This window comes from Thunnus maccoyii, chromosome 21 (genome assembly GCF_910596095.1).
Source record: "Thunnus maccoyii chromosome 21, fThuMac1.1, whole genome shotgun sequence".
NCBI lineage: Eukaryota > Metazoa > Chordata > Actinopteri > Scombriformes > Scombridae > Thunnus > Thunnus maccoyii.
In genome coordinates, this window is record NC_056553.1 from 8,293,963 (window position 1) to 8,308,535 (window position 14,573).

The 14,573-nt window shown below is 39.1% G+C and overlaps 1 protein-coding gene across 1 annotated transcript in view; it reads left to right on the forward strand.

Annotated features, from left to right (window-relative positions):
• The window catches only part of LOC121888598 (cadherin-7-like), a 106,904-nt gene that overhangs the window by 29,429 nt on the left and 62,902 nt on the right, over nt 1-14,573 (forward strand). The window contains exon 2 of the mRNA XM_042400215.1: nt 8,231-8,525. Coding sequence (XP_042256149.1) covers nt 8,231-8,525 — 295 coding nt within the window. The remainder of the gene's footprint in view (nt 1-8,230; nt 8,526-14,573) is intronic.

Consider the following 14,573-nt stretch of genomic DNA (forward strand, 5'->3'; position numbering starts at 1 on the left):
GCACTTTACTGGAAATATCTGTGTTTCAGTAATATCTTACAAATTGTAGACAGGTTAATGCTGTTATAAACTGTATGTCTTTATATTACAATCTGCCTCATTTCAGTGGACTCAATTTCCTGTGGCACTATTCACAAAAGGAAGCCCTTTTATATGGGTTTGCATGCTCATATGCATACTTGTAGGTCTATATAACTGGTTGGATATGACAATGATCATTTTTCAAAAGGAAAGTTGCAAAGGGTTTTATAATCTGTGAAAAAAAGATAATGAACATGAAATACAAAAGCATTACAACATATATAAAGAGGCAAAAACATAAAAATAAACAACATAAAAAAACATAAAAGATAAGGGAAAGGGAGAAGTGAGACTCACAGAGCTAATAAAATGGAGCAAGCAAAAGTAAAACAATGAGACACGCATTAATAAAATTAAGCAGAATAAGTCTATGTGTGCAGATCCCATGCACACTGTACTGTGCGATAGCGAACAGTTTCTCCATGGTGATCGCTAATTCCCCACCTCCCAACTTGAAATGAAAGAGAAGAGGCTGAACCGCTGAGCCTCTCACAGAGCACAGCACCATGGCTACTCACCAGAACATGGCCAAGTGAACAGATGAAAAGCCAAGCATGTCGGGAGCTGATGTCAGTGACAGCTGCACTGAAGCCCCCGTCTGCATTTTTAGCCCTTTTTTGTATCAGAATGACCCTTCTTCCCCCTTATGGTGTCCTTTTTCTACTTGAGCTTTCATGTATGCTTTATTTAACTCCCTGCCGGATTTACATGTGACACTGAGTGTCCAGTAATATCCTTTATTCATTGCAAATGTATGATTTGTACTTGATAAAATATATATGTGTATATAATTTACACTGAGGTAGGGATGATTATGTGCAGGTTTCCTGTGCGACATACATTTCTGGACAGAAAACGTTGTGGAAGTGCACACTCCTCACTGCTTCACGTTTTATTTTTGGATTGTTTGTGATACATACTGTACTACCTTGCTCATAGAGACCCTGTTAAGCCCCGTCGTTCTAACTGCTCTGTGAAATATCTCGAGGGCGATTGTTGATTAACGGCTCTTGAGCAGCGGCAGAGGCTGTTGTGGTGTACTGGATTCAGTATTGCTCACAGGTTGCCTGTAGGTATGGATTTTTGTATCCATTTTGGATTGTGCACAGTCCATTTAATAGAAGAAATTGTAATCTCCTCAAGAGAGGCACATATACAAAGCTTGAAACATTTGTCTGGGTTTAAGCCTTTTTTTTTTTTTGTTTTATCTTATTTGAGGTCTCTTGTATTTTTTTCTACTTCCAGTGTTGTAAAGAGCCAAGCCAAATCGGTGTAACAAAATAGAATTACACACCTTCCAACATGAGTTTTCATCTAGCACAGAACGGCAAAAATGAAAATTCAAATGCTAGAACAATTTGAACACATTGTGTTTCATTGATAGGACAAGCATGTAGTAGTTGGTTGTTATGGGTTCTTTTATTCTTTCTACCCTTCTCCCTCGCTACAAGGTAAACAAGCAAACACAAAGCCAACAGGCTGGTCCCTGGAGAACTGCCTGCACACAAAGTGATGATAAGTGTCAGCACTGATTTCAGAAGGGTTCGTGTTCAGATCCCACCCCTCCTTCACAATCCCTGGGAGTGCCTTTGAGCTACACCGCCGTGCAGCGCCGTGCGGCATGCTGTGTTACACTCACCTCAAGGGAAGCAAAGAAAAGAATTATAGAGGAGTATTTACATTTTTGCAAGTGAAGCAACTATAGTCCTCTGTAAAAGTAATACGACTTGAAACTTCAAATACCACCTGAAAATGAGCAGTGACTGTTTTAAAATGGGTTAGATTAATGAGAGAAAAAAGTATTTGACCAGGGTATACTTTTAATAAGCCCTGCCAAGCTATGCATATTTTATGTAGTCCTCAGTGTTGATGAGATTTAAAGATGGAATATGTGAAGCCAGTTGCTATACGATTGTGTGTCCTTCTACTGCCAGGCAGAGTGGGAGATGGAGCAAGTCAAACAGTTCACTGAAAAGACCACTAAGTGTGCTTGACCCCTGACCTGGCTTGCATTCTTTGTGGCCTGTCAGCTTTGTCCTTCTTGTCCATGGCATTTACCGGAAATAAACGGCCATGGATGGTTTCCTCAAGATTAAATGTTGACTTTCTCTACGACTGACAATTTACCACAAGTTTGCTCCTAACAGCGGGAGATGGTGAATAAACATGCTCAGCTCCATAAGAGAGGCGGCATATGCATGCTGAGGCTTGAGGACACAACCGATGCAATCATCATGCCCCTAACGTGGCATCCATCAACTCGCTGATGGATTCCATTAATAAAAGACCTTTGTTGTTGTATCCTCTGTTCAGCATGTACTCCTTCAGCGCCACGATATAATATAATATTGACCTAATCATTCTCCACCCCCGCGGTGCTGGCTTGGAACCTGAAATACCATTGTTATTTACGCCATAATGAGATGTTGACATTTACAAATAAATTGAAAGAAGAGTTTCAGCAATAATCCTGTTGTAATATAAAAAGAAATAGTGTACAATAGGTTTTTGTCATTGCTCTACACAAAACACCTACAGAGACCAGAACTTAATTGAATAGCATAGTACACAATGGGCACATACTCAGTAAAAAGCAAAAAGATAAAAAACAATTAAGTTGCTCAAATTTAATTTTCTCAGTAAACTATTTCAGTAGTAGCTGTACTTTTTTGTGCTCTTAAGCACTGGGTCAGGTTTAGTAAGTATATTAATAATCATACAGCGTCAACGAGGTTCTGGCAAACATTCAGATGACACTAGAGAGGAAAGGAGAGGGCAGGCCTTTGCCTTGACCGTTTTCATAATAATTAGCTGCTGACCTCAACTAGGGATTGTGCTGTACAAGTAACACAATGATAAACTCCTGAATCCAATTGACATGGCCTCCAAGAGGAAGACGTATCGGAAGACTCCCCCTAAGCCTTACTCATCTCCCTGGTGGAGGTTACTGAAGTAGTTAAAAAGTGTCACAGTTGCAGGGTTCTGGGGGTGGAGGAAATTTGCTTTGAGATGCAAAAGGTTCTGGCTGTTTTCTGGCTGTCAATGGTAGTATGCCTCTTCAGTGTCACTTGGAGTTCAGGAACAATGCCTCAGGCTCCTCGAGGAAGCACAGACCAGTCTGACAAAGGTGCTGACAAGGAGATTCCTACTGATTGACGAGCCTCCGATTCCATCTTGCTCCTGAAACAGTTGATCAGCTCCTTGCAGTTGAAACATCCTCCTCCTTGAAACATCCAGTTTACATGTGTTTTGTGAACTTGGATAATGTTGATATAAATTCCCCCCTGAAATTCTTGTGGGGTTGCTAGAGGAGTATGAGGCATTGAAGCCAAATGTGAGAGCTGTGTTTGCATTTCCAGCAGTGATTTGGGAGCATTCTTAGTGAAGATTATGCATTTTTACCAGCTTTGTTTGTTATTTAGTTATTTTCAGGGACAAAATCTCAAGACACAGCCGAGGAATAGGACGTCCAGTTTGGTGACTTCAGGATTGCATTACTTTTTCTTTGCTGATGATACAGTACTATTGGCTTTATGATGCATCCAGCATGCCTTGAGGTGGTTTGCAGCTGAGTTTGAAATGACAGGGAGGAGGGTCAGCAAAATCAAGTGTGATGCCATAGTAAAGGGCCAGAAAGTACCCCTAAAGCCCCTAACCCTAATATAACTGGTTTTTCTATGTTTTACCGCTTACATTTTTGATGTTTAGCGTTAGGGTTAATGTCTTTCATTAATTATTCTGTCATTTCCCCGGTACAACTTTGACTGTATAGTAACAGTTTAGTTAGATTAGTCAGCCTTGGTTGTGGACATTATTCTAGTGTGTGGGTTTTTTTTGTTTTTTTTTGGACCACAACAGTGGAGCCAGCCCTACAAACCTGAATGTCTGTCTGTCACTGACTGACTGACTTAGTAGACATATTTTTATACAGCAAATTATGATGCACGCTGCTGTCACACCGTCATCAGTAGGAATTCCTTCCATGCACTCGCCTTAACGTCTGCAGTCCTAATCAATCTCATTCAAAACTCCACACAGTTTGGCAGCGATGGAAGGGTAAACTGCTCCTTCTCCATCTCCTGGCAATCCTTAATTGGCTATATCCACTCGCCATACTCCTGAGATGATCGTCCGGTCAACATTCGTCGTCATCTCGGAGAGAACATGATCCGATGAACTGATCTGTGAAGCTCTTTGGTGATTTACTGCTGGCTCTAATGTCTCTGCAGGATTTTGATATATGATATAATTTCTTCTGGAAGATCGTTGTCTCACAGATGAAATTTTACAATTGTAGCTGCCACATTAGTTTGTCTGAATGTAAAGTGAAGCTTCATGTTTTTACTGGACAGAACAACAGCGCTGCCTCTGGGACTCTATATGTACAGATATCACCACTTTTCAATAAATGTAAATGTTTTAAAATGAACAGATCAGTCTATATTAAATTTAGTTTTGTTTTATGAAGCTACACAACAGTATAGATTTTATTATAGCTACATTACAGACTGAATAACATAATTTACTGCACTTCTCTGTCAATGAAGTTGTTTTTTTGTGAGAAAAAAAGTGTTTGTTTTGTCACAGTACAGTCAGGTAGTTGTGTTGAAGCTCCTGCTGTGAGCAGGTACACTACTGTTCCAATTGCGTCCTCCTGTCCTCTGAAGTTTGTACTCCTGAGTCGAACGTGCCAAGTCCGAACTAGCAAGTATGCAAATCGGAACTTGGCATACATGGTATTGAGAAAGGTCCTATGTCAAATTGGCTTCAGTCAAAGCCCCGTGCACTTCCTGGGGGCTTGGTCACCATGCGTTCCTGTATCCGTCATCAAATTAAAAGCCCTCTAGCTCTTCATATACGGTACAGCCATATACAAGGTTTTGATCTAGTATTGTTTTGTTGTTAAGATTAATCATTGGCAGAGTTTACTTAACACCATTTGTCTCAGTGCAATAGGCTTGAGAGTAAAACGCAAAACTAGCTGGGAAGAGCTATTTTAGCAGACAGACCAGCCAGATCCTTCCTGATTTGATTGTGTTAGAGGCAGCAAGATTCAAAACACTTGGTAAATTGAGAACACTATTGAAGTGTGGATATTACAGGTTCAATTGAAGCTTTAAGTGCCCTTTTAACAGCGAATATTGAGAACAAGGAAAAGCATTCCCTTAAAAATCAACTAAAAGCTTGCTCTGCAGGCTTTGCTGTTAATTGAGGTGTTTTATCATGTTCAAGGTGATAAAGGAAAGACAGAAATATGCACTCTGCTCGATGCTGACAGTTGAAAACGGTCAAAACATTTTTAAGTCTTCTCTATCTGTCTAAGCTTTTCCCTAAGAAATATGGCAGTTTCTGTGATCACACTGATGTTCAGCACATCGAAGGGGTTGATGGCCATCAGACAGCTCTGACTTCAAACAGGATTATTCAGGGTTGGTTACTTGACGTGGTCATTTTTGATGCTCCAACAAGCTTCAAGTGTTCTTTCTTTAGAGTTGTTCAAGGATTATTTTTTGGAGATTTACTTTGAGTAGGGGTCTTAAAGTCATCTTTAAACTCGTGACTTATTCTTCAGTGATTAAAACCCTGTCATAAGCAGAGAGTTGTTGCGGTGACTACAAAGGTTTATGATAATAGTGTAGTTTGTCTGATTTATTTGTCGACCTTTATACCTGTATATAAGACATTATAACAACTCCTCCTTTTCTAGCTACTACAAGAAACAAAAACCTTTGTTCATGGTGGCAGCCCACTTTTTTTGAGATTGAAAAGATTTCATTTGAAGATTTGAACTTGACCATCATTTGGTCTTCCACCAGTTTTAGAGAGGAATGGTATATATGGCCATCAAAAAGGACTGATCTGACAGTGTGGCTCTTGGTACATGACGTGAGCTCTCGCTGTTAATCCTCGGAGGGCAAAAACCTGTAAAATCCTTTTTTGATATCAGTAGTGGATAAACGTAAAGCTACACTTTTGGTGGTTGCTGCTCTGAATGGCAATGAGAGGGAGCTATTGGAAATATTTGAGCTGTAATATCCAGATGTCATGTAATGCAGTATGCCATCAAGAAAGTGCATAGAGAGCATTCACATGTACCAAACCATTTATGTGCTCACTTTATTCTAAAGGGCAGAAAATGGATGAAAAGAAGCACAGCATGGGACACTGAGTCCAGCTTTCACTCAACGAAGGACTCACTCACTGCTAAGTGGTGGTTTGAATATTGGATTCTTTACTACATATAGCCAAAGAAGTATCTACACTCTATCACTTGAAAAAGAGGCCAAATATACAGTATGGGGTCACAACTGACGCAGAGGTATTCTCACATAAAAGCTTTCCTAGTGAAGCTTTAAAAATCCAATGCCAGCCTGTTTTTTTCCACATTTTGAAAGCTTTGCATTTAATCTTTAAATGTAGAAGACACATGTTTTCATCTTGACATTCCTAATTACAGAAAACAAGTAAATTATATAGATCTATTTGGTGAATCATCATCGGTTTACTTTTACTTTTTACATTTTGTTAGGCATGAGTTTGTTTTTGCTGGAAGTTTTAATTGGAAATTTGTAATTTGTAACATTTGTAACAACCATTGCATTAGTTAGCAAGTCAAAGTGGCATTACAATAAGCGGCACCATTTCATTTCAGTTCATTGCATTATTTGTAGCAAAATGCAAATTGTGATGGGTTTTTGTAACATTATTCATTCGTGCATAAATGGTGCATGTTTTGATCCTTTGATCTGATTTGGATCTGTGTTTGCTTGCAATGGTATGACAGTGAATTTCACATGGTGTACACACTGACTATTGTATACAACTTTTACATTTTTAATAGTATTTAATGTTTGATATTTATAAAATGTATTAAGTAAAGTTAGTGACATTATATGTACTAAAACTACCAAGTTTAATCAATTTAGAATAGATAATGCAATGTATCAAACTCACTTGTGCAATCAATACTTAATAATTGCCAGTGGGACAATCCATTAACCTTTAAATACTGTTTGGGTTAAATTGACCCATTTTGACATTTGAAAGCAGTAAGAAAAAACCCTAATGCCGGGTTCAGACTACACAAATTCAACCTGGTTTCTATACAATTATGAACGGCGGGAATGATGAACGGGCCCTGTAGCGTGACATAATTGAAGAGCAGCGATGTCGTGTCTGGGACGCCCCACAACACCCCCAAATGTCTAGCATGTCAGAATTGTTTCTATTTTCCTGCCTAGTTTGACATCTCCTACAATGTGTTCCTTGATGTTGACCAATAGGATTACAGAGTGCTCTCTGGTGGCTGGCGCACATATGTAAGCACCAACGCAGAGAGTCAAAGCTGTCCAGCGGAGCTAACTCACATTTAGTGTCTCAGACAGCATGGAGAGCAGTGGCTCATCTCCGCCTCCTCCACAGGCTGATTGACCGTCAGTCACCGTTAACGGTCACTGATGACTGACTGTTAACGGTCACTGATGACTGACAGCAGGTTTTCCTGCAACACCACCTTCCCCACACACCAGCCACAGCAGCCACAGCAGCCACAGCAGTACAGTAGTCTGAATCTTCTTCGTCTTGATCAGTCTGCAGTCCTACAGTTTATTGCCACAAGGGGATAAAAGAGAGGAAAATGCAACTTCTGTACAACAAAAAGGGACTGCAAAAGTTATTTTTTGCAGTTTTATTTGTTTGAAATTTGCAAACCAATTTGTTGTTTTGTTTTCTGACTAATACACTCAATGCAGAGTTGATTGTGTACAATTGACAGAAAAAGAAGGGCATGTAGTTTGTGGGCAGTATAAAGAGGTGTAAAGAAAACACTCTCTCTGCTCTCTGAGACAGCAATGAAGGATAAATCACCCATTTATTAATGACTGATAAGATATCTATGGATGCAATATACATTTTTGGTTCAAAATTTGGTATAGGAACTAATTATAAAGGAATACTTGAGCCAAGTCAAAAATTACCCGCTCCATATAAAGAAGGATCAGAATATGAGTGGTGTGTAAGGGATAAGAGTAAAGCCCCTGAGTCATTCTTTATTAAGTCTGGCAAACATTATGGTTATTTTTGTGCCAAGAGATTATTTACTTTCTTGTATGACCACCTTTACACTGAATGTTCTCTTTTCTTCTAACAGCTACACTCAGATGTGGACAAAGGAGATGGCAAGGTGAAGTATGTGTTATCAGGGGAGGGCGCCACCTCCATTTTCACCATTGATGAGAACACAGGAGACATCCACGCCACGAAGCGCCTTGATCGGGAAGCACAGGCCTACTATACCCTTCAAGCTCAAGCTGTAGACCGACTTACCAATTTACCCGTAGAGCCCAGGTCTGAGTTTGTGGTCAAAGTCCAGGACATCAACGATAATGAGCCCAAGTTTCTTGATGGACCATACTTGGCAGGTGTACCAGAGATGTCACCCTTAGGTAAGCTTCCCCCCTGCTCTCACTTTCTCTTTTACTTGCGCTCACTCCAACATCTGCATTTAATCATTTTCCACTTCACTGAATTTGCCTCCATCTCTCTCAGTCTTTAGGTCATGGGGGGGAATCTGGAAGTTTGCAATATTATTTATGTGCTAATCACATCAGGCCCAATTTGTTGAAGAGGGTGAAGTTCTAGTACATGGGGACCACATCAATTGAGGTCCAGGTTAAAGTATTTGAATTTGGGCATCCTTTAGCCAGAGCATGCAGGTTTATAGGAAACCCTGGCATCTTTGTCCTTTTCACTAATATGCTGACAAAAATATAGGGTCATGGACCTTTTTCCTTTTGAGGTCTTTGAGCTTTTAAACGCCTTCAATTCGGTTTTAGAGAGCATGATGATGTACTGAACTGCCAATATGCCCTTGGAACTTTAGACAAGGCAAAGCAATTTTTTTATGTAGCTCATTTATTAATTGAAAGTACTCCACAAAAGACATTGAGATTGAAACAGCAGAATCAAACAGCAAAAGGAAAAACAAAGAGTCAAAAAACTGTAAAAGATGAAATGAAAGAAATCAGTGAGTATTTGAAGCAGCCCTAAATCTAATTACAAGCAACGATGAACAGATAGGTTTTTAGCCATGATTTAAAAGTAGAAGTCTCAAATCTTAGGAAAACTTTGCTGTGCAGCAGTGAAAGCAGCCTCTTTCTGTTTTCTTTTCATTCTGAGAACAACAAGCAGATAATTGCCCAGATAACCTGCAAGCTCTGTATATTGTGGATGAAAATCAGAAATATATTTAGGTTATAAAACATTAGGGGGGTTGTAGACAATAAGTTATTTAAAATAAATTCAATTTAAATGATTAAAAACCTAGTTTATCTTTTGAAATATTTGAAATGTACAGAATATGCTTTACAATAAATGAAATTACTTGAATTTGCATTTAGCTATCAGACATGTCTTATCTACATAGTTCTGTTCCAATTACCCATAGTTAACAAGACTAAGGGCCTTTTCCAAAACTGACCCTCGCCACTCCCACCTCGTCTAGGGGTGCACTCTGTTTGTAGTCACACTCACAGCTGAATGATGTTTCCTTCATTAAGGTGTAGGGTATAAATTCAGCATCAAATTCTGGGGCGAACTTCACTCTCTCTGGCGAAAACAGGAAGTGTTGTAACTTTTGGTGTCGTGGTTTCCGATCAGCATCTGTCAGGATCTTTGACTGTATATAAATATTTATATACGGTCAATATATACAGTCATTCAGTTTTTATTTGGGAGCGGCAATGGTTGCCATCATCCATCAACTGTTGCAAGATGAGAGAAGGATATTTTCCAGAAGGTGTAGATGTTTTTCGTTGTTTTTTGTTTGTTTTTTTTAAAAATCTTTTTGTAATCCAAAATACAAAAATACATTTCCTGGGTATAGGCCACATCAGTACACTCCTTGCATAGTGATGCTTTTGTACAAGTGGAGATGAGCCATTTTTCAGAAATGCCATTGAAAAGATCAATTTTTAAAGACCACTTGTTATGCTGCAGTTCAAAAACATTTTCCTTCTAGCTTCATTATTCACATCAAATATCCTGGGTTATATTGTAAATGTAAATGGCAATACAATGGCAAAGTAACACTGCAAGTATTACTGAAAGCCTGTGGTGCATTGATAGTATGTATGTGTGCTAATTACATTTGTGTACAAACAGTAATGAATGTTTTTCTACTGAAACAATAAATGTATTTACCTTTTCCTTTATAATTTGTGTTCAGAAGTATAGTTAGCTCATGCCACTGATTGGGATATAACATCCAGAGGTTGTGAACATCCTTGTCTCTGGAGACATATATATATATATATATAGAGAGAGAGAGAGAGAGTTCAACACCCCCCCAGTGTGGGCAGTGAGGTGGCAGACTCATTACATTCACTCAACAGTAGGCCGAAGCCCATGGAGAAAAATAAATACTATTATTATAATACTAAAATTACTCTCAAGCCTCTTTGGTTTGCATTTTTATGTTTATAAGCTGCTTGTTTTTAGCAACAGTCCCTGTAAATATACAACATCTTACAATCAAATGAACATGTCTACCGTTTTCTAGACTAGAGAACGGTATATTTGATCCTAAATTCAATGTAACCTTTAAGTTTTTAACATCTGCATGGCAATAATAAATGTCTATGTTAGTTTGAGCAGTAGTAGTAGTAGGTAGTTTGAGTAAATGTTTGTACAGGTGTTCACACCGAACTTAATATTTGCACGGAGCGTCTTCCATGACCAACACAACAGGTGTTGCACATACTCAAGAAGTCAGCATCGATGCAAGCTTGCTGTTGGAGGGTTTTATAACCCACTTCCACTCCCTGCTTATTGGTTTGGGATGGCACTTAATATGGTGAACGCACAAATGGAGTGGAAGTGGGTAGGGAGCGTGTGTGGGCTACTTTGGAAACGGCCCTAAGTGTCCACAGCTGTGCTAGCATCAGCAAGCTAATGCGCATAATGACAGTGCTAGCGTATTGATGTTTAGCAGTAATGTAGTACAAAGGTTGTGGCTGATGGAACTGTATATACTTTTGAAGGTATTTGGGCATAAACCAAAGTATTGGACAAATTAAAACTTTGACTTGATGATGGCGCTCAATGAAAAGTCAGATGATCGCTAAAATTACGATGAATCATCCTGAGGGGAACATTAATATCTGTACAAAATACCATGGGAACACATCCCATAGCTGTCAAGACATTTCCCTAAAAATCAAAAATGTGAACCTCATAGTGGCACTGGTGGAAAAGTCAGGGAGTTACCAAATCATTATGATTCATCCTCTGGGGACCATGACTGTCTGTATCTAATTCAATGCATCTAATGATTATTACAAGATTTCACTGAAAAATGAAAATGTCAAGCTCATGGTGGCGCTGGATGAAAAGTCAGGGGATCACCATAATGCAGGATTCATCCTCTGGAGACCACAAATGTCTCTACAACATTTCAATCCATTGCAATCCATACCATAGTTGTTGAGATATTTCATTCTGGAGCAAAGTGGCGACCAACCAACAGACAGACTGACTGACTGGCTAAAAACATTATATAACCTATAGTTGTCCTATGGACTCAGTAGTTCATTTCCCATCAATTATATTAGTATTTATTACTGCAAATATATATATTTTTCTGTCTGTTTTAAATACACACCTGGAGGAAGACATCATATCAGACACATCTTTAACTGCTCCAAGGTTTTGAATGGGTCATGCTCAAAATGCGAGTAAATGCAAATGACAACAACATCCTGAGGCTGTCCAACTTAGCAGGTGTTATGAGGAACAAGGCTGGAGCGAGAGAGCACCATCCATATTGATAAGGGTGGGTCCAAAGTAGGAGTTTTTCAGTTTACTGTTAATGTTTCTAAAATTGTTCAAATATGGTCAAGAAGAAATGGGTGGTGCTGAACATAATATGCTTTCAATATGCTATTTCATGGTATTTTTAAGTCAGCCAGACTCAGTATATTGTAATGTGAAGTCTGATGTACCTTCATTTCCATATTTATCACTTCACATATGCCAGCACAGACCTCTAGGCTTAGAAATGTTGATGAATGATGCATGTTTAAAAAACTGACTCAAGCAAACTTAAGGTCTGAATCAAGCTTAAGACCATAGGCATTTTTTCCCCCCACAAATTGGGCTCAGAGTTCACACTAGCCAATATTTACCTGCCTGCTGAAAATGTGTCCGAAAAAATGTCCAATCGAGACAAATACATTTCTATTCATCTATTATCTTGCCACTTCATAGTGGAAACACAGTAAGCAGAGCAGTACAGACATCCTTAACTTCCTCCAGCTCCTCCTAGGGCTTCCCAAGGCGCTCCAAGGCGTGCTGGGAGCTGTGGTCTAATCACAAGTGAGCTGTGACTGATGGAATGGAGACAGAAATTAACTGGGGTGTCAGTGGACTAAAACAAAAAGAACAAAAAAGAAGAAAAATCGATCTAGTCTTTTCATTGGCTATAAAATACAAACACAAAGCTTAACTTTATCATTTTAAACCTTGAGATTTCTGAAGATTATTTTCTCTTGGGGTATTCCTGTTATTGATTAGAATTTCATAAAACCTTGACAAGTTATAACCTTTCACAGTCAAATGAAATGACACCTCATATTTTCTGAGAGTAAGTAAAGTAATTCTAGATGTTTGATACAGACCCTCTATATAAACACAACATGAACTTCAGTCTTCAATGTAAATAATAGTTCAATCAATTAGTCATCAATTAGTTACTCAGTTTCAATCAAATTTGTTACACAATGAAAATAACTGTTTATATATACAACTGAAGGTAAAACAGGCTTTATTAAGCAAGTGGCTGCATGTCTTTAAAGAGTAACTTAACACTAAATCCACTTTTTTTCAGTTGGTGAATTCAATTTGTTTTATTATACTATCAATTTAATCTGGTCTCAGTTGTGTTCATTGCAACGGCAGGTCTTTGTCTTTTTCAAAAGGAGACTGATTAATTCTGTAGCACACTGTCACATTCACTCAGACCTGCAAAGCCCTCTTATTAAGACAACGCATACATAAATAGCATTTTTTGGCATCACCCAGAGTTCATGGAAATGTAGTTACATAATAACTCCCGAAAGAAGTTACGTTGCATGAGTGAAACACAAGCGGTTATGCTACTGGTCTATTAATTAAAACTGAATTGGATGACTAAAAAACTTGGCCGAAACATGTCCAGTGTAGGCGGGGGGTAAGATAAAGGGATGCCAGAGTAACTTAGAGTCAGAGCTGTCAGTGTCATGGGGGAGGTGGGGGAGTGTGCTCTGGATTTGAATGCATTTTAGAATATGTGAAGGGGGCATGTTAAAGCTAAAACGGGGTGTTGCGGGCCGTGGAAACAAGCTGTGAAAACTGACATATCATCACCTTTTAGCTTACACTTTAATTAGCAATCAATTTACATATACAGAGCAATATTAGAATTCATTTGGTGTCATATTTCTGGCTACCTGGCAAATGTAAGTCCAATATTCACTCTCACTTTGGTTCCACAAACTCCTGAGAAAATATGTCTTTAGCTTCTAAATACTAGTCGCTAACTTTCTGCTGTTTGATGGTGGTAAGATAGTGTACTGTGGGTTTTTGCAGGCTTTTCGTTTAAACTAGCTGTCTGCTGATGCTTGAAACAACACTATGAGCGGTGAGAGTGAAACACAATAGACAAGTTTCAGGGTTTTACCAACACAGTAAATGTAAGCACATTGTACTCCCATATAAACAAAAAGCTGAAAAGCTAATTCTTTGCCTCAGCATCTCAAACATGCATGGTACCATACAGATTTAAATTAGTGAAAACAATGGTGTTATGGCTTTTTTTTGGTACCTTCAAAGTCAAAATGAAAATATCACCAGGCATACAGTGGCAGTCGGAGCCGTTCCAAGGGAAGCAGCGCTTTGCTTACAACACAGGCATGGAGATCTCTGAAGGATTACACAGCCGACTGTCAACGGGGGGTACAGAGCTCAGGCTTAAGGAACCAGAGGATTAGAGTACAAGGGCTTGGAGTCTCGTGTCCAACCCAAGATAAGGCAGCAACTTGGTACATCAACCACAGAGGGGGATGCATTCACACCACGAGCGTCGAGACGCAGGGTCACCCTTGCCACTTTATTTACTCCGCCAGCTCCTGTGAAGGTCTTCATCACAAGTTGGGAGAACAACAGGAGAATAATGCATTGCCACTCTTTGTAAATATCTGCTCAAAGCAATTATCAATGCAGTAAAGAACAGGGAAGGGCCAAGAACCTCTTGTCCTCAATAATTCCTTTATAGATGTCTTTAAATCATTAATGGTCACAGCTCTGCACTGCTGATGAATGGGTTCAATTTAGAGGAAATCATGAATTTAATTAATTAAAGTAATTAGAGGCAGTGCTCGTCCATACACATGCAGACCTTATGGCCCGAGGATCTCTGAAGGCTTTTGTCTTAATCACGGCGGGGATGTCAAATAAAA